The following is a 23529-nucleotide window of genomic DNA, read 5'->3' on the forward strand; positions in this document are numbered from 1 at the left end:
AGACATCTTAATATTATTAGTACTGGCCATACCTTCAACCTCTAGAAGAGTGTCATTTAGAACTGATTTTTGTTCCATCAGCTATGAGTCTTAAATGATTTATAATTACATTAATAGTATTAGGCATACTGAGAATTGAACCATTAAAATTCAAAAGATTGTCATTTAGAATTGATCTCTCAAACAGTTCCCTTTATTTAATTCTCAGGGTAATTTACTCTCATTCTGTCAACCATGACTGGGTAGAAATCTTAAGTAATTTGTAATTGTATTCTTGTATCAGCCATACTAGGGATTGAACCTACAACCTCTGGAAGATTATCACTTAGAACTGATTATTATTTAGCATGTTTATATGTTGTGCCATAGGTCTTTGCAAATATAACATTCAAGATGAAAATAGTAGCTTGAATCTTACAAACAATACAAATAAACAATCTTCATCTCAAATATTACAAAACAGAAAATATTTCATAAAATCTCAGAAACTCAGTGAATTTCAATAAGTTGTTTCTCATTTCCATTTTCACTTTGAATACAACTATGTCACTACATTGATTGTGTTCGTAACAAGATTAACCATGAGTGATCAAAAAAAAAAAAGCAGAAATGTAAATAAGAATTATAACCTAGATGTTAATGAGATGTGGATCAAGGGTGTAGATAGACATCCACTTGGAATGCTACTGTGGTTATTTTGATAATTTCAAGGTTGAGACGAAAATAAAAAATATACTAGAAGAACATTATAATTGAAAACTGATCCCCAACAATAAAAGTCCTAAAATTTTGTTCTTTTCTTAATCTGAAAGTGTGTAATCAATGAGATTAACTGGAAAAAAAGTTTTAAAAAAAGTGAAAATTGTGGAATTTAGAGGTAGGGACCAATCTCGTAGACATCTACCAGATATCACACTTGGAATGTGACTGTGGTTTCTTTGATAATTTCAAGGTTGATACAAAAATAAAAAAAATATTTATTTTATTGTTCGTATTGGAGTTATCTAAAAAGTAAAATAGTAGATAAGAATTATGATCTAGATGGTAATGAAATGTAGGTCAGAGATGTACATAGATGTTGTGTTTGGAATGTGACTATGGTTGCTTTGATAGTTTCATGGTTGAGACGAAAATTAAAATATAAACATTTTATTGTTCATATTTTGAAGTATGCTAATTTAAAAAATGAGTTAAAAATAATTTTCAGGGTTACATTATCTGACTGAGACAGCAAGCAGCAGCATAAGACTTGAGTTCAAAGTGAGCAAATATTTCGTCTTTTGCTTCCTCTGAAAACTGAGGAATTGACTGCATCTGTAAGGCGAGAATGTACCAAGAGAATGCCAACATTGTATTACAATAAATTAAAAGCTATAAAAAAAACTTTCTTGTTTGGTTTTCAAACATAGTGTAGGTCGAAAAAAGACAAGAGTGCCCAACACAAAAAAAGAAAAGGAAAAAAGAAATGAAGAAAACTAAAAAACAATAAAAAGAAAAGAAAGAAATAAAGGTGTGGGGACAGTACATTCGGAATGCAACTGTGATTGTTTTGATAATTTCAAGATTGAAACGAAAGTAAAATATAAACATTTTATTGTTTGTATTTTGGGATTTGTCAATTTGAGTAATGTATCAAAAACAATTTGAAGATTTATGTCACCGATCGAATGAGAATTGGGAGGGAAAAAGAACAGAATAAACCTTGCAATAATTCTGCTTTTTGCTCCCTTCATTGAAGGCTGGTAATCTGACTGCATCTGTAAAGCAGGAGAAAAACAATTTTTATTTTTGTATCAATCCAGAATGCCCTCATTTTAAAGGACAGGATATTCCTCTACATTAAACCGATCTTGTGTCTATTTACATGCCTTCCCACAAGGGCATGTTTAGACACAAGGTTGGATTTTATTGTGTTTCTTAATGAGGTGCACTAAGATCCTAAGAGTTAAAGACTATCAAAGTATTCACTTCAAATATTGAAATACTTTATAAGTAATAAGTTTTATTTCATGGGATAGTGATTGTAAAAAAATATGATTTTTTTTTAATTCCAAATTTTAAAGACAGCAGAAAAAAAAAATATGAAAAAGAAAAAAAATCACTTCTTCGTAAGTTGTGATTTGAGAGATTTGATTTTCTCGGCCAAGATCGGATCAGACAATCCACAACGGGAGAGTACAATATTCAATTCATCTTCACTGCGATTTTCAAAGGCTGCATCCGCAGCTTCTTTCATTTTCCTGAAAATAGAAAATAGAATTTAAATAAATGCAAAAGCGCTTTTTTAGTTCATTGCACATAGACTATCTTCAAAATGTCTTACTGTTATTTCAATCAATAATAAAACATAGTATTTTGAACTACTGTAAGCAAACATCTAATTATAGCTATTTATTTGCATACCTAATTTGCATAACTATTTTGCATACCTAATTTGCATAACTATTTTCGCAATAGTCAGCTAATGTACTTCCTAACTATCGGTATGTCTGCTACCAGAAGTGGTGACAAAGCAAATTAGTTCCTTCATTTTTCTTTTTTCTCGCATGCCTATATCTCCCCTGTGCATTTTTTTTTGTTTTTCCGATCATTCTTTTTTTATTTAATAATTATTGAAAAGTTTTTTGGTCTTTATTGAAATTAGTTTTAATTTTTAAAGAATTATTAAAAACATGTTTAAAACTTTTAATTAAGAAAAGTGCAAATAAAGACTAATTGTGTCATTTTTATCTGTATAATTTTGTTAATTTTTATGATATATATTTCAATAATGTCCTTTTCTTATATTTTATCTCAATAAATCACATCACAAGAACAATAAAAGTGAAGGAACTTATTTGTCTTATCATCACTTCCAGTTACAGACGTTAGGAAATATTCCAGTTACAGGAAGTTAGGAAATATGTCAGCTGACTATAACTGCTATTTTTAAACAGTTTATAATAAATTAATGTCCTCATTATAAAAATAAATTCTTTTTTCAATTATTAATATATATATTAATAAATCTTCTTGTTGATCTATATCTAAGATTTTCATACAAATTCATTTTCATTTATTTGTTCTATCACAATAACCAATACTACGAAGACAAATATAACCAAAACAATCACATGCTTTCATTGCCTTCCGTTGGGTTCACTTCTGATTTTTATAGATTCACCAAACTCTTCCATTGAAACACTGCCCTTGTTATGAAACAAGATAAAAATAATAATATTGTGTAATTTTCTGGTCCCCCCTCGCCAATTTTTCACAATAAACACTTGTCTAGCTGAAACCACTGTCAATAACTTTCCCCACTCTTTATCTGTGCCTAAATCAAAACGTAGATTCCATGAACAAAGCTTCTTTCTTAGAAGTGCATGCCTGGGGAACTCTCTTCCGTTTGCCTGTTTCCCACCTGACTACAACTTGGATGTCTTCAAGTCCAACATAAACAGATTCCTGATGGACTAACGATTACTACGATACTATCCCATTGATTACTGTACATGCAATAACCCTTATCCCCAAGTGGCTTCTGGGCCTTGATAAGTGGTGACCTCCATGTAAAAAAAAAAAAAAAAAAGGTTTAGTCAGTAAAAATTATCCTGGCAGTTTTCACATTTAAAATGTTCACACTTACATATTGTCACAATATGTTATAACTTTGCTGTAATGAAGAAATTAAGAGAACAGTGATTTATGAAGACTTACCCAGTTCGAAGAAGGCATCGAACTCTGTTTTCTGGTTGTACCCTTGGCAGATACTTCTTTGCTTCCTCAGGATTGTTATGTTTCATGCAAGCCTCAACAAAAGCCTGAAAAGAAAATTGTTTATCGTGCAGATTTTGAATGGCAGATGAATGATTATCAAAAACATGTCTTTAAAATTAAATTTGCTTTTTTTTTTAAATACAAACGTTTTTGTGTAGCTTATTTGCTATAACTATATTTTTATATTATTATACAAATAGCTTACTTGTCATAAGTATATTTTTTATTACTACTCAGCTTTAATCAGGTATTGGGCATGTTATAGCAAATACCAATACAAAAATTATAATAGCATATGTCTATTTCTTTAAAGTTAGGTAAGCATATTTTTTTATATATTTGTATTCACTCCTAAACTAATTAACTGATCATTTTAACTTTGGAACACAGATTCTAGGCATAAGGGGTAGCAATATGGGCTATATTCAGTTTAATTAAGTTTTATGTAAAGGGGATAAAAACAGAGTAGAAACTCATTGTAAAAAATCAGATATCTTCAATTGTTATGAAATTTTAATATGTAATAGACATAATAATAAATAGCAGAACCCATGGAAATTCAACGGTAGTTGAAAATTTTTAAACCATAAAAACATAAAATATTATAAATAAAATAATAAAACATAAAAACATAAAATATTACAAATAAAATAAAACAAATAAATTTAAAACAATTTTTTAGCAAATTCTTTTTAACCTTTTAAAATTAAAAGAAATTTGTTTTAAAAATTTAGATTTTTTTTCAATGAAAACTCAACACACAACACATTGCTTGTTTTTTTTTTCTGAATAATTTTTTTGTATAAATTATGAATGGACAGATTTCAATTCACTTGCACATTTTTTTAATTTTAAAAAGAAACTATAATAAAAAAAAAACTTACAGTCTCCTTTCAACATGACTTCTTTTTTATTATCAAATAAAATAGCCAGTTGAATGTACTCGCAAAAAATGGAACAAAACAACAGATTCTATATACAGCAATTTAACAGACAAGAATGATTCTATGGAAAGTAGATCTAACTTTAAAGAAAAGAATAATTAAATGGAAATCTAGGTGCTATATTATAACGTGTGTTTAAATGAAAATATGCTGCCTAAATCTATACACACTCTCTATATCTATCTATCTGTCCCTCTCTCCATCTTTCTCTATTTTTGAAAATGTACATTTTGCAGATATTTACTATTCTAAAGCCATAAACAGACAGCCATGTGTTTTTTTTAATTTTTGGAAAGAAAATGGTATTATTGATTTTTAACTGATAAAGATTGACTATAAAGGGAGGTAATTCATTTTGCATTAATTAATGTTTGTGATGATGATGTTTATTTTGTGACACTGGATATACGGACAAGTAAATTAATATTATAGATTTCAGAATTTACAGTATTTTAAAAAGCTTTAAATAAAACCACAAAATTCATATATTTCAGATTTGCATAAACTTTGACACCAAATAAGTAAAATTCCTTAATTTTCAATTTCCTGAAAATTTCTCACCAATAGCCGAATGGAAAATCTTATGATAGACCAGTATTCATATAGATATTTAGATGATCCATGTAGTATTGCCTAAATGAGAAATTTGAGATTTTAAACCTTAAGAAGCCTCCAAATTTATTAAACTGTAGAAGTGAAATAGTGAACAATTGTTTACACAAAATAAACTTTACTTTAGCATAACAATGCATAAGTATTAAGATAAGCTCAACTATTACTTCAAAACATTATGTAATAAAACAAACCACTTATACATAGTGTGGTATTAGCTCTAGGCAAGCTATGCTGGCTTCCTCTAAAGGGGGAAACTTACTGAGAATATGAAATTCACAAGCGGTCTCTAGCTACATGTGTACCCTGGTCAAGGGAAGATGACATATACTGCCTAGCAATCCCAAATGGTTACCCATCTGTTACTGACCAGGTTCCACATTGCTTAATTTTGGTGGTGTTTCAATATGATTGACATACTTTGTGAATTCAACAGTCACAAAAGAAAAATGCGCATGACCCTATACAATAAGTGCTGAATTAATAGTTGAACTTATTTTAATATGTGTTTGCTTAAAGTATTTTTTTACTAATAATAATTTTACTGAACTCTCATATTATTTTCTACTCCTCTATTAGGTAGTGCCCACTTTCTTTGACTTTCCAGTAATGGGTTATGAGTGCTGTATTTTTTGTTTTTGTTATTGATCATAATACCGTTTCTCAGGCATTATCTCCTCTTTTTTTGTTCTTTAGTCCTTATATTTTACGAGCAATATTTCTGACAAGACGGAAGAATTGCTGTTTTCAGGATCAAAAACAATCCACCTAACACTTATGGTTGGCTAGTTTTAAACTTTGAAGTGGCATTTTATTTTTTAGCTACTTACATCAAATGGCTTCTTACCTTGTCTGGAGTAATTTCCATAAATAAAATAAAAGAAAGAAATTAACTTTGTCCTTATTTTCCATCTGACTACATTAAAACTCAGATCAGCTGATTTCATAACACAAATCCTGCCTAACCTCCAAACACATAAATAAAAAGTAAACCCATTTTGTCAGTAATGATAATGAAGACTAAAGTTGACATACCTCCATTCCAATGGGAGGTTTTTTAGTTTTAGAGAATTTTTCCAGTTCCAGCCACTGTTCAGATTCTGCCAAAGCATTGATCTTAAGACACCAAAATCTGAAATAATGAAAGCAAAAATAATTAAAGTTCTGAATTTTGGAGATGAAGATTGATTGCGTGTATTATTTGGATTCTTCAGACTATTGCTCTCATCTTGCATGCTATTTTCACAATGTTTTAATTGAAAATCATCTCCGACCATTTTTTCCCCCCAAAATCAAATATGGCAGCTTAAGTCAGCTTCCCTCATGTGTGCTTTGAATTCAATTTTTTTCAGGGGTGAGTTTTATAAACACTACAATAAGTGTCTATTTTTCCCCAAATGCTTTTTAATTCTAAAGATGTAGTAATAAATAGTAATAATAACATCTACAAACAAAATTAGGTTTAAGGCTCTTAAAATTTGTACTAGACTTCTACCAAATTATGATTGGCGGAGAGAATGCTGCCCCATTGAGTTAAATGAAGAATTCTGTATGAAATTCTGTACAGATTTCTTAGTCTGACAAGATACACTGGAAGAAGATCAAAGGTTTCATCAACCAAAATGTTGTACAAATATCACTCAAAATAAAAACAGTAGCCTGAAAAATAAAAATAATATGAATAATTAAAATAATAAACTCATCAAAGGGTCAAATTTTCACTTGTTGTGATATCCAGGCTGCTGTATCCTCCACTTGCCTCTTCCTATTAGACAATACTCCAAAGAAAAACTATACTCTAATATGTTCTGAACTGTCAACCAAGTTCCAACCCTGGTTCTATCATAATAATATTACATCCCTGTGCTTGTTTTACAAGTATTTTAATGGAAAGTGTCTGGTGCCTCCTCTCAACGTTAATACCCCTGATTAACTTGACAAGCAACAAAATCCCACTCCTTTACTGTAGAAATCCCCAAACGCTAGAAAGCCTTTTACTCTTATATTCTCTTCCTCGAACAGCTAACATTTGGAATTCCCTCCCTGGTTCATGTTTCTCCGATTGTACTAACATGCAGAAATTTACATGTAATACAAACAGACATCCCACTGCTCAAGTAAGAAGGCCGGAATGAAAAACAAACGAAGTAGCACTTACTCTAAAAGGTGGGTTGAACTGACTTCTCTCAAAGGAGGAAGTTTCATAGAAATATAAAATTCACAAGTGCTTCTCAGTTAATTGTATACTTCTGCCAGAGGATTCGCAACATTAGGTTTTTTCAGTTCTTACAGGGAGGTGTCGATGTCCTTCTAAATACAGCACTTAGCATTATAAATGATCACCCATCTGGTGCTGAGCAGGCTCAAGGTTGCTTACCTTTGGTGATCTGATGGGAACTCATGTCACTGTGATTATGCCATATGAAGTGAGAAAGCCCCTGTAGACATGGTCCTTCATACACATTAACCCCTTACATTTCAATGGCAATGTGCGTTGTTTGAGGTTAATAAGAGTAAAAAAAAAACTAAAATAAAAATAACTATATTTGTGGTGTCTGTCTGGAATGCAATTAAAAACAAAGCGCTATACCAAAATTAAACAAAGAATCTTATCAGAAGGCTGCGAAGAAGGTGGGCTCTCTCTACCTTGCTAGAAAACTACTTATGCCTGAAAGTATCCTGTACCTCTATAAGGCCACCATTCGTCTATATATGGAGTATTGTTGTCACTTTTGGGCTGGTGTATCTGCTACTAGTCTCTCACTCCTGGATAGGATTCAAAAGAGAGTTGCCAACCTGATAAGTCCTGAACTGTCATCTAAGCTTCAGCCTCTGTCCCATTAACGAAATGTGGCATCCCTCTGCCTGTTTTCTTAATATTTTAATGCTGAATGCTCTGACGAACTACAAGCATTTGTACCCCCTCGACATAAATACCCGACAAACCCGACAAGCAGCTAAATCCCACCCCTACACAGAGATCCCTAGGTGTAACAAAGCCTTCTACTCTAATAGTTTCTTCCCCAGAACTTTGAAACTCCCTTCCGGGATTCTGCTTTCCCAACTGTACTGACATGCAGAAGTTCAAGTGTAATGTGAACAGACATCTTGCTGCTCATTTCCCTTCTTAATATCCCTGCAATTTATGTCCCTGATAGTAGCCCCCTACTTCAAAGTGGCACTTGCCTTGTTTGGGGTGAAAATTGAATAAAAAAAAATATACATATATATATATATATATATATATATATATATATATATATATATATATATATGTATATTGCATTAGTTTTTTTTTTGTTTTTTTTATAATAGTGTGGGATCTGAGAAATCTATCTGTTTACTGTTAACTCGAAAAATTGAAAATTTAAAAAATGTAAAAAAAAACAAAAAAAACAAGTATTTTAAAAGTTCAAGACTTTGAACAGGTGTAAATGGGAGGCTGTCATTTATCACAAGATAATGTGGGTATGCTTGCTAGTAATACAAAATAAAAGAAAATACAGCAAATTACACAAAAAAGAAGGTAAAATTGAAATAAAAATGATTTTTTAAATCTTAATACCACACCCTCACCAACAGAGTGAATAAATCTAATAATTTCATTGTTTGGTCATTTTGTTTTATGGCATATCAACCCTTTTTTGGGTTATTTAATGGCAAATTCAGCAAATTTGGGAAAAAGGTTTTATTCTTCAAGTTTTTTATATCTTCTAATATATATTCATTGTGTCTAGTTTGGTTGTTTTGTTTTATGGCATACCAAATCTTTTTAGCTTCAATTATGTTAGCAAAATTTTTATTCATTAAATTCTTTATATCTTCAAATATTTATTCATAGTATTTAGTTTGGTTGTTTTGGAGAGAAAAATTGTTATTGTTTTTGTCTTTGCATAACATGATGGGGTTTTGCAAAGAGACAGGAAAAAAACAATAACACCTAATTAGTGTATTTGAGTCAGAGAGCCGATATCTTCAGACAGTCTGATCTGGTAGTACCAGGTATATATACTAGCGTTAGGATGATTAATCGGAATTAGGAATCTTAAAAATCGGAACATTTGAGAACATTGGAATCAGAAAAATGTATGCCTCTTTTCCAATGGCAAAACAATTCTTTTAATTATTGTTTTTACTAGACTTTGTTTAAGACAAATTTTTTCACTTCTAGTCGTAATGATAAAATAATAAATATTTATTGATTTTAAACTACTAGTAAAACTAAAATTCATAGATTATCCTCCACAATTGTGTATTTTTATGTTTAGAAAAATATCTGCACATTTAATGTGTGTTTCTATGGTAATCAGAGGAAAAGAAAAACAACTCTTTAGCTAAATATTTAGAGATTTATTAAAATCAGAGTTAGTAATTGTATCAGAATCGGGAATTTAGTATGGAATCAATAATTGTATTGAAATTGGGAAAATATTGGAATCATCCATCACTAATATAAACTGTAAAAAGTTATGGCGATTTTAGAGTTTACCTGTTCATATGCAAATAGAAATGTGATTGGAATAAGCAGAGTACTCATTACTAAGGCAGAAGATTTTACAATGTCAAATTGTCAAAACACTGAAATTTTTTTTTTTTTTGTTTACATAGGAGTCACCACTTATCAAGGGCTGGAGGCCACTCGAGCATAAGGGTTAAATACAAGTTTCTTTTTGTACAAGCTTAAATCTCACAAAAGTTTAAAAAACGTTTCTTAATTGGATACACATTTTATAAATTGAAAGAAAGTAACAGAACATTACAAATTAAAGACACTATAAAAAAAAAGCTTTTATTTTACTTACTTTGCAGACCGATGTATGTGTCTTACCAACACCAGTTAATCTACATCCAATCAATGCAGAGCATGTGAGAAAAATGCTAACCTCAAACATATTTGCACTGGATGTGAGCATCTCCTGAGAAGCTACACATGAAGACACAATGAAGTATTGGAGATTATTGCAGAAAAATATGTTGGAAGACTGAAGTAAAATGCTGAAGAAGGGACTTATGCAGAGAAGGATCAGTTTTTCCATAAAAGCTGTCTCAGCATATTCCGGCAGCTTACATAAATCACAGGAATATAGCAAAACCTAAAACGCTTAGTCAATGCAGCAAACTAAATATTAGTTTTAATTGTGCAAAAATTTAAATCATTAAAAATAAATCATTTTAGCAAAGTTGTCAATGAATCTAATGGTTTGCAGATTATGCTACTGTTACTGGAAAAAAGTTCTTTCATTTTGCCAGGAATTAATTGGAAGCATTATGAGATGAACATATACAAAATAAAAAAGTATCATGAGTGAGAAAATTCACTTGGAGGTGCACATTTCAGTTTGTTAATCTTTTTTTCTATAAGAAACAGACATTGATATATATATATATATATATATATATATATATATATATATACATACATAATTTGTGAAATAATGATACCATTTGTGAAGATAAAATTTCATTAGAATCAGATATACATATTCAAAGGCTTAAAAGGGTTCTGCCTTCATTCAGTTCCCTTAAGAGGACATGTAGAGATTCAAGAATATTTTATTGTCTTTTCCATTAAATTTAACAAACGAACACAGTATTAAGTTATATGTAGATTCATTAACCTTTCTTTCTATAGTGAGCATACACACAGAATGACACAGAAATATATATGTGATACTATCGATGCTTCCGTTCCCCTCCCAAGAGGGAAAAAAATAAAACAAAAGAGGAAATACATTTATTGAGAAAACAAAGGTGTGAAAAATGTGGTTGGTGGAAAGGCAATGGTTAGGAATTTGTTTACTGAGATAGACAAAGGAAAGCTGAGGTGTAATTGTAATTAAAGTGTGGTGGAGAACAGAAATAAGAGGATTTGAGATATATTTAGAATTAGTTTTAGAATTGGCAAAGAGTTTTAGAACAGCTTGACATTTGAGTGTTGGTGGGCTTTGTGGCAATGAGTGTTTGCAGCATTTTACAACAATCAAGGAGAATTTCGAGTCAGACTCAGACTGTGGCTTGGAAGAGATGAGGAAACGAACTGATCAACCAAAGGACAAACACAACAGAACAGTAGATGAAGAGAGTCGATGGTGTCACACACACACCCAGAGTGCAACAAAGTACGAGAGTCTGTGATTTCTCTGTTTTGTTTATTTTATATACTCATAAATCCATGTGCACCCCATGATGACAACTATCAATGTGATTGATTACAACACGGCCAAAAGAAAGAAAGAGGAGAAGACTATGGAAACAACATTGGAGTCAGCGATGTTGTCAAACAAGGGATACATGGTTTTGTTATACACACAGACACCAATATTTATATATACATCAATTTGTGAAATAAAATGATACTATTCGTCAGAGTCTTAAATTTTCATTAGAATCAGATACACATATTTGAAGATTTAAAAAGGTTCTGCCTCCTTCAGATCCCCTTTGGGCTACTTCCATTGTCTTCCTAAGAACATTTTACGCATGAATACATTTTTAGTTTTTATGCAAATTTTTAAACTGTTCTTTCTATAGAGAACATATACATAAAAAGACACAGACATACATACAAACATTGCCATTTATATATAGATTTGCGAAATAAAATAAAATCATACCGTTTGTCAGGAACTTTAAACGTCTTTCGTAGAGCCTCTGCCTGTTTTGTTTTATCGTCCACAATCAACCTGTGAATTGTTTGATGAAGGGTCAAATCGATGTAAGGTCGATTGTATTCTTCTTCAAATTTCACTTGCTGTTCAAGTAATTTGATTTGATCTTCTGTTTGCTAAAATAAAATAAATATTTATTCAGTTATTTTCATTGTTAACTAGCAAGGAAATCTCATGTTACCTGGGAAAAATAATTTCAGATAAAAACGTTTGGGACTAGTTTTTACTTTATCGTGTTGCTTGCTTACTTTATTTATTCGTAGCGGGAGGCCAATTTCAACTGATTCTTTTAAAAATCCAAATTACATAAATAATAATAATACGATATGACAATTTCATATTTGTATGTATGTTATCACCCTCTACCCCTTTTTTACATGATGGGATTGCCCAATCGCTGAAACGCAATGTAAAAATAGTAATTTAAAAATTTCAGCTGATGTTGCTGTAGTGTCAAACATAAAACTCAATACACTTTCTTGGCCGCATCTAGCATCAAAGTGTAGTATTTGTTCTGCTCAAAGATGATACAATAATATTGTAGCATCTTTTTCGCAGTAGACATCCTAGAAATGAAAATATTTTTGAAGCACAGCAGTAATTTACAGCAGATGACGGATATAACTGTAGAATGTCCATGGGTCCTATTAATACAGGAACTTATAAATACACTTTTTTTATCATTAAATAATGAGTTGTTACATTTTTCTGTTCCCCTCAAGTGAAGCATGCATGGTCCCCTGTGAGTGTACAGTGAATGAGACATAAAAAAAATGACTAAGTTCAGCATTTGCACCTACCCCCATTTAGCCCCAAAAGTCTTCAGGAGGTGTCAAATCCTGGTGAAAATGAACAAGCAGTGCAGTTTTAGTATGTACATATGTACATTTCAGTTCTGCACCGCGCAAAAAAAGAAATGACTAAGTCCATCATTTGCCCCCCCCCCCATTTAGCCCCCAAAATCTCCAAGGCCTTAACATATTTAAATTTGAGTTCAGCACCATGCAAAACTGCTAAATAGACATACACAGAAAATTTTGGACAAATATGGTAAAATATTCCCAAAAATGGAGTGTTTTTATCAGCCCCAAAAGAGCCCCTGGGGCACATCTAAGAGTTATTGTGAAGTATAGACAAACAAAATTATATAGAAATCAGTTAGTTACAATTTTTCAGAAAGTTTTATAAAAATCCAAGGCATCATTTTTTTTTTAATAAGCACAAAAGTGTCAATTTTAGCCATTTTAACCCGAAAGGCACACACTTAGGGAGGCAACTGGAGTTTTCCCGGAAAATCTGTTCTGTTACTTTTTTTACTCATATCATGTTTAATGTTTGTGCAAAATTTCAAAAAATTCCAAGTCGTAGTTATTGAGAAAAGTGCAGACGGGTGAACAGACAAACGGACAAAGGTGAATTTACAGGTTCACCCTCCTTTTGTCAGAGGACAAAAAAATTAAATAATGTCTATTTAAAACTAAACCACTCATAACGAATTGGATCAGTATTTAAAAAGCAGTATTCACCCTAACTGGTTTGAACCAGCTTCTCCTAAAGAAGGGAATTTCATAGGAATATCAGCTTAACAAGCAGTTCCTAGTTGCATGTATATCTCACTGCAGTTCTTGCAGAGAGGTATTCACATTCTCCTTCATACAGCACCTGATATTCCTAAATGGTTATCCATCTAGTACTGACCAGGCTCAACATTGCTTAACTTTGGTTATCTGATGAGAACCGGTATGGCAATGTGATCATGCCATATCATTTTGCAGTTCTTGCAGGGAAGTGTAGACGTCCTCCTGTATGCAGAGCCTGGTATTTTCAAATGGTCACCCATCTAGTTTTGACCTGACTCAACATTGCTTAACTTCAATGATTTAATGAGAACCAGTGTGTAAATGTAATTATGCCGTATCAGTATTTGTAATATATATTATAAAACATTGCTTTCAAACAAGCCTACAGGTCCATACATGTTATCATTATATGGACAGCAACAATCAGCAATTATTGGTACATTTTTGTTTATCATGGTGTGAATCAGTTTATACATTTGTTGCCATTAGGAATTCAGGTCGTTGACTGTCTGTAGACACAATCACTCAGAGGCTGATGTTAGTTTACAGAATGTCTCAAATATAAATATGCACAATATGTTTTTAGTGGAATTCCAAAGCATACAAATGACAAACCAGTGATGGCAAAAATATGTCTCTAGATTTGACCACCTGAAAAAGAAGATGCTAGTTTGATGAAAGTAGTTGCCTCTTAAAGACAAGGTTCCATGGTGAGATTGTGAACCACTTGAAATTCTACAGACAATAGAAACTTGGTCAGTGAGTTTTTATGTTCATAGATTAACAGCTGAGAAATCTAGTGGTCACATGGTGTGATCCAATTGATACTAAAGATACTCTGTTCCGTCTGCCTGCTTCCCACCGGACTACAACTAGGATGTCTTCAAGTCCAATGTTAGCAAATTCCTAATGAACCGCCCCCTTAAGTAAACACTTCATCAAATCTCCACACTAACGTAATGTACTTGCAATAACCCTTATCCCTGAGTGGTTTACGGGCCTTGATAAGTGGTGATCACTGTGTAAAAAAAAAAAAAAATTCAGAGAAAAACAGGTGGGGGAAATTTTGGTTTCTGGCGGTCTCAGAAACAGATAGGTGTTTGGGCCCAGCTTGACCAAGCCGTGGTTTTATGTTCAGTTACAAAGGATTCTTGCTCTGACTGCAAGTTTGAGAAAACATTAAAAATTACAGCCAGAACAAAATGCGAAAAAAAAAATTATGTACAGGCATTAAATATGATTTTATGTTCTTATTTATTTCATATATTATTAAACAAAGAATCATTTGAATTTAAATTGAAAATCCATTTTGTATTATGCATGTAAACTTGAGAAAAGCACACTATAAATGTGTAAACATTTGTAACGTTGTCAAGGAATCAATATATTGTAGTCTAGGTCGCAAAGCAGACAAAGAATAGAAAAGAACTTCCACTCGCTTTTTTTGTTGTACATTTCCTCATTCTCTCATTACCGCTGTAACGTCCTTCACGTGATCGTGCTCTCGAACATCATTCATGCCTCTGATACGCTCTCTCTTTTCTTTTATAGTCTTCTTTTTCCTTATCGTGACGTCATTTCAATCATGGTATTCGCATATATTTGTCAGCGTTATGTTACACTATCTAAATATGCAAAATCACACAACATCAGGTCAAATTCAGTCACCATCTTGTTTGGATTTTACTTATTTAGTTTCTCATTTGTCAAGAAATCAAGTCTCATTTTCACTTTGCAAAATAAAATATTCTTAGTTGTTTTAAAGTCAGTGTTGTAATTTTATTTAGAAGAGAAATTTCTTTGTTAAAGAACAAAAATCACTGCCAATTGATTGCCAGTGTTGAAATCAAGTGCCAAATTCAAATGAAGACAAGAAGTGGATGATCACGATCTGTGCCACAAATACATACAGGTTTATTAGTAAGAATCAAAAATATATATGGAAGAACAAATGCATTTCTTACCTTAATCACAAAGTCGTTTTTTGATTTGTTAAAAGAAAGCAGGGCATCTTTCAATGCAGAGAAACGGTCCTCTAACCTCTGTAAAATTAAATAGGAAAGAACATTGGTAAAAAAAAAAAACAGTAAGTATATTTCATTTAACATTTATTTATATTTTCATTTAAAAAAAAAAAAAACACTAAAAACATTGATGAGCATGGATAATTTGTATCATTAATCGTACAAGAATTCTCATTTTGGTTGCTATATTCTCAATGTTTCAACCAATATAAATTCTGATCTTTTCAAAATCTAACAGCCTCAATTTACTTGGCTCCCTATAAGGGCTTTGTTAGACGCAAGATCAGTTTTTAAGATGAGGAAAAATATGGCTTCTCAAAAAGGAGCACTATGGACTGAGACAAAAATTTAAATAGCCTTAGTCTAAAAGGATTTCTTCTTCACTGACCAAGAACAGAAAAGATGGAGTGTAATATTAGGACAGATATTACACTTCGAGTACTTATGCAGTTTAGCCAAGACATTAAAAATGTCTATGGCTGTTATGGAATGAAGTTCTCATAAAAAAAAAACAATTGCTTAATTCAATCAAGTACTTTTTTTACAAAGGAAAATCAAATTTTAAATTTTAGTGAGGACGATCACAACACCAGCCATCTTGGAAATTTCAGCTACAGAAGATGGGGGAGGGAGACGAAGGGTAATAACTCCATCTAATTCTTGAAGTTTGTCAAAACACACATGAAGTTCTAATAATTTTATTAATAAATTTTTTAAAATAAATTTTGAAACGATTTTTTAAAAGAAAAAAAAAAAGCAGAAAGACAAAAAGAATACCTAAAATTATTAAAAAACTGTAAAGTAAAAATAATGTCATCAAAGTTTCTGAAGTTTTGGCAAAAGAAAAGAAAATGTAATCGAGTCTGTTGTGTATTTATGTATTTATTGTTTTTACCAAATTTGTTTAGTCATATTATTTTTGTATGTTTATTATTTTTAATTACAGAAGCCATTTAATAAGTTAGTGCTGATACTAAAAGCTATTTTGTTAACATTGGGTTCTTTTTTTATATAAATATTGCTTGAACTATTTTTTGTTGATATGTACAATTATTTTTGTGCATGATTTTAGTTTGCCAACAGAGACCTGAATGCTTGATTGCTATGTCGAAAAATAAACTAAAAAAATTAAAAATCATGAAAGTTCTGTGGGCTTCAACCAGACTTGTATAAATAATAAATTATATTTATAAATATATTTATATAACTCAAGTAGAATACAAAATTTATGACATAATTCATATTCTGTAATTGCCCTCCAAAAAATTCAGCACCAAATATATCCTTGTGTAGATATGTTTCAAACATTTCAATTAATTATCGCTTTCACTGCAATGTAGAAAATTGATGATTATATGTCAATGCTGGCAAAATTGTTCAATACTTACTAACACAAAATAAATTCCAGACAACATTTTTATTGCCTTAAATAAGTGGAGTCAATAAAAGCGAAAACATATATTTAAGGATAGATTCAATTTCTTAAAAAATGTTTAATAATGAAACTTAAGAATGCTAATGGACCATATATATATATATATATATATATATATATGGTGGAACGATAAAAATGTCACCCTAAAGAAAACAACACTACAGCTTTATTTTAAAACTTTTACTGAAAAAATCAATTCAAGTAACTTGATTATGTAGTACAGGTGACATCTATTCAATCACCGCCTCGATATGGAACTGGGAGCATGCCTTTTCCACAAACATCGGCAGTAGCTTCACCAATACTCAGTGGATGGTGGCGATCAGCCTGGCTTTGTGTTGTGGAAGGTCATGTTGGTGATGTTCTTCATGTATGACCAAACAAAGTAGTCCAGTGGGTTCAGATCAGGGGAGGTAGGGGGCAGTGAGAGAAAGGTACAATGTCGTAGCACTCCTTTTGAAGCCAAGCCTGGGTCTCTTTGGACTTGTGGACCGTCACACAGGGTCTGCCAGCGGCCACTTGATAGCACCAGGAGATCACCACACTCTTCAGTACATCCAGGTGTTGACTTTTAAGCTGACTTTGAAGATGTGAGGTGGCACCAAAGACCATAACGATGGCAAGAAACTTTGTTTTCTTCACCCTGTTATTTGTGGCAATCCAGCGAATCATTTTGAGGGTGCTGGCAATGGTCCTGTTGCCATAGCTTGGATCGTTAGAGAGCATGAGTTGTATAGCAGCACATCTCAGATCTCACTCATTGAACATTGTGTCACTTTCAGACATGATAGAAAACTCCTATTGCTCTTGCGATTTGTACAAAACCAGCCAACTAGCTGGTCTACAACAGAAAAAGAAAACAGGTTTTCATCAAACAGAAATGGAATCATGTCTTTTCTATGGCAACAATTTTATCGTTCCAAACTATATTTATATATATAAAAAATGACAATTATGAAAATAATATTTCAACGTGATGAATTATATTATTTCTTCAAAGCAATCATCCGAAGGTAAAGATGAAATGTTGATGAATATATAAAACATCATGTTAGAATATTTCCATACGTTTTTATCATTTCTTGAAATAAAAAAACATGTTTTATATATATATATATATATATATATATATATATATATATATATATATATATATATATATGTATATATATATATATTACAGAGTGTTATAGATAAATAGATAAGGTCTATACGAGCAAGGAGTATTGCAGTTATGAAAAGCTCAATAGGTGTTGTTAACCTAGAGCTATATATAGAAAAGGTGAGGGGTTAATAATTGTGAAATTATTATCAAGTTTACATCGGGGGGGGGGGATTAGATTTTGTTATGTTTCCCCTCTATATAAACTATTAAACCTTCACCTTTTCTATAAGAATACAATTAAAGACTGTAAATTATAATTTACAAGAATTTGTTTCTTTTTGAGTATCCTGTTGAACAATAAATACTTATCAATTTACAGTCTTTAATTACATTCTTTTATTTTTCCTATTTTGGTTGTATTGAGCTTTTTTATTTAGTTGGGATTACTATATAAATATTAATACTTATTTTTTTTTTTTAGTTTACAGGAGCTGTTGGCATGTAAACTTAATATTTACTTCTTGATTTTATATATTAGCTAATTAGTTTCTCATCGCATTAGTATAGAAATGTTTATACTTACATCATGAGCATAACTGTCAATCACATGGAAAGTGCCTTGTTCTACATAATTGTCTTCGGAATAATAAATATTCTGCATCTTCTTACGATTTTGCTGTCGACAATACTAGAAACAGTAATGACGAGAATTTAATACATTTGAGTCTTGATCAAAAGACATTTTGCAGAAATTCAAACATTTAACAGGAATAAGAGCAATCAAAATCTGTAGTGGAATGGGAAAAAAATGAATGGTCACATTCAATGCTGCCAAGACTAAGCTTGTTTCCTTCAATAATTACAAGAATCTTTCTCAACTACCAATAGCTATGGCTAAAGATACATTACCTGAAAGTACTTCCTTCAAACTCCTTAGCTTAACATTCACAGGGAACATGAGTTGGAATAGATACATTGAGAGCATTGCCAAGGTTGCTGCAAAGGTGGGCTCTCTCTACCGTGCTAGAAAGTTACTTAGGCCTGAAAGCATCCTGTACCACCATTTGCCCACGTACGGAGTATTGTTGTCACATTTTTGCAGATGCATCTGCTACTGGTCTCTCACTCCTGGACAAGGTTCAAAAGAGAGTCACCAACCTAATAGGTCCTGAACTGTTATCTAAGCTTCAACCTCTATCCCACTAACTAAATGTTGCATTAGCCAAGTAAATGTACGTTGCAACCTACCTGCATAATATGTGTTCTGACTTATTTGCAATTGTTTAATCAGTTCTAAAAAAAAATGTTGACATGATAAGTTACAGCTTTGTAACCTACATAAGTGGTCAAGAATATATAATTAAATTTAATTGTCAACCGGGGAAACAAAATGTAAAAAAATTAAATATAGCATCAGTAAAGTCTTGATAATAGCTCTATAATCAAAAATTAAGTATTGGTATCCATTAAAGAAAAAAAAACTTTATGGCCGTTTTGGGTTTGGGGGTAGTGGCATGTCAGTATTTTGCATGTATTTACATTCTCAAACCAATGCTGTGTTTACATTTAGAGATTGTTCCGTCTGAGCTATGAAAGAGCAACATATGTTGATTATATTTTGCATTAGTTCTGTGTGCGCAAAGAAAGAGTTAGCAATGCATGTTAAAATGCCAATAATTCCTAAACCTTTCAGCGCTCACCGTAGCAAAATTATTAGGGTTCCAGTATTTAATGTCTAAATTTTGAGCAATTATCAAGACTTCAAAGCGATTATGTATAATTTGTTTTTACTCATACATGTTAATATGTTAACATACTGAATTGTTCAAACTAAGTTGCCAGTATTTATGAAACATTAGGATAAAATTTTAAGGTTACCAGGTGTTAAATTTCTGTATTTGAGCGATTAATATGTTTGTATTTGATTTTATTTTTTTACAGCATCTGTTATTAATTTGTTAGGTGAAAATATGTAATAGTTGCAGAAAAATATTCCCTCTTCACGTCTGTAATGGGTTTCTAAATAATCACATGATTAATTCATTGCGCTTCAGTAAATGCATAAGTCCAAAAAGAATATAATAAATGTCCAAAGAGGAAAATTATGAAGATATAAATAAAAAAAAAAAATAAGTGCACATTATTCATCAATCTGCGGCATATATGTTTTGTGCAAACAGTGAGCAAAGAAATGTGAACAGATGGGCAAAAATTGGAAGGAGAAAAAAAAAGAAGTTTTGATGAACACAAAGAAAGAAAGAAAAAAGAATGTAGAAGAATGGCTGTTGGAAGAAACACCACCAACCTCAAAAGCCATTCTTAACATTACGCTGGGTTATACTATAAAAAAATACTTTTTTCAAAAGGCAGTTTAAACAAAAAAATGAAAAAAAAAAGCAGTATCATTTGTTATCAATGAATAAATGACGCCGTGATATGGTGTAAAAACATATGCAAACAAAATGAAAAGTATAAAGCCAAGAAAAAATAAAACAGAAAAAAACAGTTGCCAATAAAAAGAAACAAATAAAACCAGTAAAGTTTATGAATTTAATCGACACCATAATGTATTGTTTTGAAGTATTCATTAAGAGTGAGAGAATTAGCAGACAACCAATCAGAGGAAGTGGATTTTCCCAAGGGAGACTTTATTATTTTTTTATTCTAATCTGCAAAAGTTAATCCTATATCTGTGCTTGTATGAGTCACTTAAGGGTGGTGTAAGCCTAAAATAAGTGGAAAGTGTAGATTTCCTTCCAGTGTTGACTGGTGATGGTGGTGGTGATGGTAGGAGGACTAAATATATAGAGGGAAAAATAAGAACTTCTTCCTCTAAAGATGTTGCGATTGTGATGGTGTTGCTCCTAGGACACAATGTAGCATTTTATTATAATGACAATGTGTCTAAAATGGTATTCATAAGTTACATAAGATAGTGGCTTATAGCCTAGACGTATTGAATTTGCATGTGGAATCTGTTGTTGCAAGCCTACGAGACTTTGGTCCAGAGGGGAATTTCTGCAGTCATTTTATTATATAATATATATAAGAGATATATTTGGTAAAAAACATTTGGCTTAAATTGTCTGATGACATGGACTGGATATGTTTGTCCCATTTATAGAAACAATCTTGTAATGATTTAAGCAAATACTACCAAGGTTGAAATAATAAAAACATATAATTTCAAAATAAATAATTATATTATATAAATAATATCATGATAGTATCGAAAATTCATTATATAAATGTTAACCATAAGAATATCTTTCTAAAAATTTCTGATGTTTTCAACTCTCCCGTGTCTTTAGAATGTAGAAATATTGATAAATTAACTAAAACACATGTCAGCATGATATCTACACTTGGACTAAATATTAATGTCTATTTAACAAGAGATTTTGTATTTGTCATTGGCATTTGCTGTTATCAACTGAAAAAAATAAATGCCTATAATTCACTGAAGACGATCACGTATCAACTGAAATATTTGATTTCTGGGTCAAAATGTCGATGTGGATCAACTAAACACTCACCTTTCAAAAGTTGATTGGGGGGGGGTATTTGGGTCTGTTTTTGAATGAATATCAAATTTAAAATTGTCACCAACAATTAGTTTTTACTAGCAAGGAGACCCAACATTGCGCGGTATTGAATGATGATCAACAAATGTTTCACACTCTTATATTTTTATTGTCATCAAAATCAGTGAAATCGACCATTTTTCGATCAAATTGATTGACTGCCTGCTGTAGTTGGGGACCCATTACAGTGCACTGGAAAGAAGCTTCACATACCTCCTTGCAATCCACAATACATTGTAGTCTACATTGCACTGTAGTTTTATAAAATTATTTTTATATTTGTTTGTCACTGTTAGTGCTATAAAATTATTTTTATATTTGTTTGTCACTGTTAGTGCTATAAAATTATTTTTATATTTGTTTGTCACTGTTAGTTTTATAAAATTATTTTTATATTTGTTTGTCACTGTTAGTTTTATAAAATTATTTTTATATTTGTTTGTCACTGTTAGTTTTATAAAATTATTTTTATATTTTTTTGTCACTGTTAGTTTTATAAAATTATTTTTATATTTGTTTGTCACTGTTAGTTTTATAAAATTATTTTTATATTTGTTTGTCACTGTTAGTTTTATAAAATTATTTTTATATTTGTTTGTCACTGTTAGTTTTATAAAATTATTTTTATATAACAGCTATAATTAAAGTTTAAAATGTAAAAATCAAGTGTCATGGTTCAATTGTGCTCTAAACAGAAGCATTCATTTTGAATGCACCTCTGTCATATCAAAGAACCTACTGTTGATTTTATATGCATGGCCTTACTGCTTGTGCGGTGATAATGGTTTGAATTTAAGTTTAAAATGAAAACTTCAAATATCATCGTGCAATTGCTCTTTAAATAGAAACATTTATTTTGAATGCGCCCCTATCATATCAAAGAACATACTGTTGAATATATATGTCGGACTTTTTGACTTGTGTGGTAATAAAACTTTTCAAATACCCTTGTGCTGTTAGGCTGTGTAAGGTGTTAACGTTAATCAAAATCGCTTGTACCTTCTTTCATCACATTATTTTGATTATTGATACTTATCAAAGACATTCCGATAAAAAAAAATTCTCTAAGACCACTGCCAGGTACGTTAAGTACCTTCGTGTGAAATTTAATAAAAATCGGCTGAGCCGTTTTCAAGTCCATAGAGAATGAACTCACACAAAGTTCTTTCTAAATAATAGTAGAAATATTAAGACCTTCATTATGTGCAATGAGTCGGAAGAGAAAGAGCAATGGCAATAAGCAATTCCCTCCTTTTTTTTTTCAGAATTCTTACGTTATATTGGTTTTGTTTTCAGTTTTTTTGTTTTTACATTCTTTCATTTTGTGTTAATAAAAATTATTATTATATTAATTACTACGTTTCTTCTGGAGTTTTTGATTTAATTTTTTCATTGTTATTCAAAAACATTCTGGTTTTTGATTTTTCTTTTGCGCAAAACATCTCAAGTTTTTATATTTTTTCTGATCCTGACTCCAACTCTAACCCTAACCATATTTCATTTTCATTAAACTTAGCCAATTCTCAATATTTTCTTTTGTGCATGCACACTGGCATGTGTCTAAAGTGAAAACAAATGGCAACCACTAGAAAATACATTAGATAATAAAGATTTTAATATTATAATAACTACTTGTTGACAACAATTTTAAATGTGATATTCATTCAAATCAGATCCAAATAACCTTTAAAAAATCAACTTTTAAAAGGTAAGTGTTTAGTTCGTACATATCAGCATTTTCACTGATTTATGTTTCAGTTTATTAAAAAATAATCTTTTGACACAAAAAATTGGCTTTTTATATGTGTTTTAATATTT

The 23529-nt window shown here is 31.1% G+C and overlaps 1 protein-coding gene across 2 annotated transcripts in view; it reads right to left on the reverse strand.

The window, feature by feature from the left end:
- Positions 1 to 786: 786 nt before the first annotated feature.
- LOC145258238 (vacuolar protein sorting-associated protein 16 homolog) overlaps positions 787 to 23529 on the reverse strand; it is a 134345-nt gene continuing 111602 nt past the window's right edge. For both annotated transcript variants that reach the window (XM_080116202.1, XM_080116201.1), the window contains 6 exons: positions 18711 to 18815; positions 15528 to 15605; positions 11930 to 12099; positions 6351 to 6447; positions 3700 to 3803; positions 787 to 2240 (listed from right to left, as the gene is read on the reverse strand). In XM_080116202.1, the coding sequence (XP_079972328.1) occupies positions 2099 to 2240; positions 3700 to 3803; positions 6351 to 6447; positions 11930 to 12099; positions 15528 to 15605; positions 18711 to 18815 (696 nt within the window). In that variant the 3' untranslated portion in view covers positions 787 to 2098. The remainder of the gene's footprint in view (positions 2241 to 3699; positions 3804 to 6350; positions 6448 to 11929; positions 12100 to 15527; positions 15606 to 18710; positions 18816 to 23529) is intronic.

Source organism: Euprymna scolopes, chromosome 33 (assembly GCF_053919585.1).
Source record: "Euprymna scolopes isolate OS-2025 chromosome 33, ASM5391958v1, whole genome shotgun sequence".
Classification (NCBI taxonomy): Eukaryota; Metazoa; Mollusca; class Cephalopoda; order Sepiida; family Sepiolidae; genus Euprymna; species Euprymna scolopes.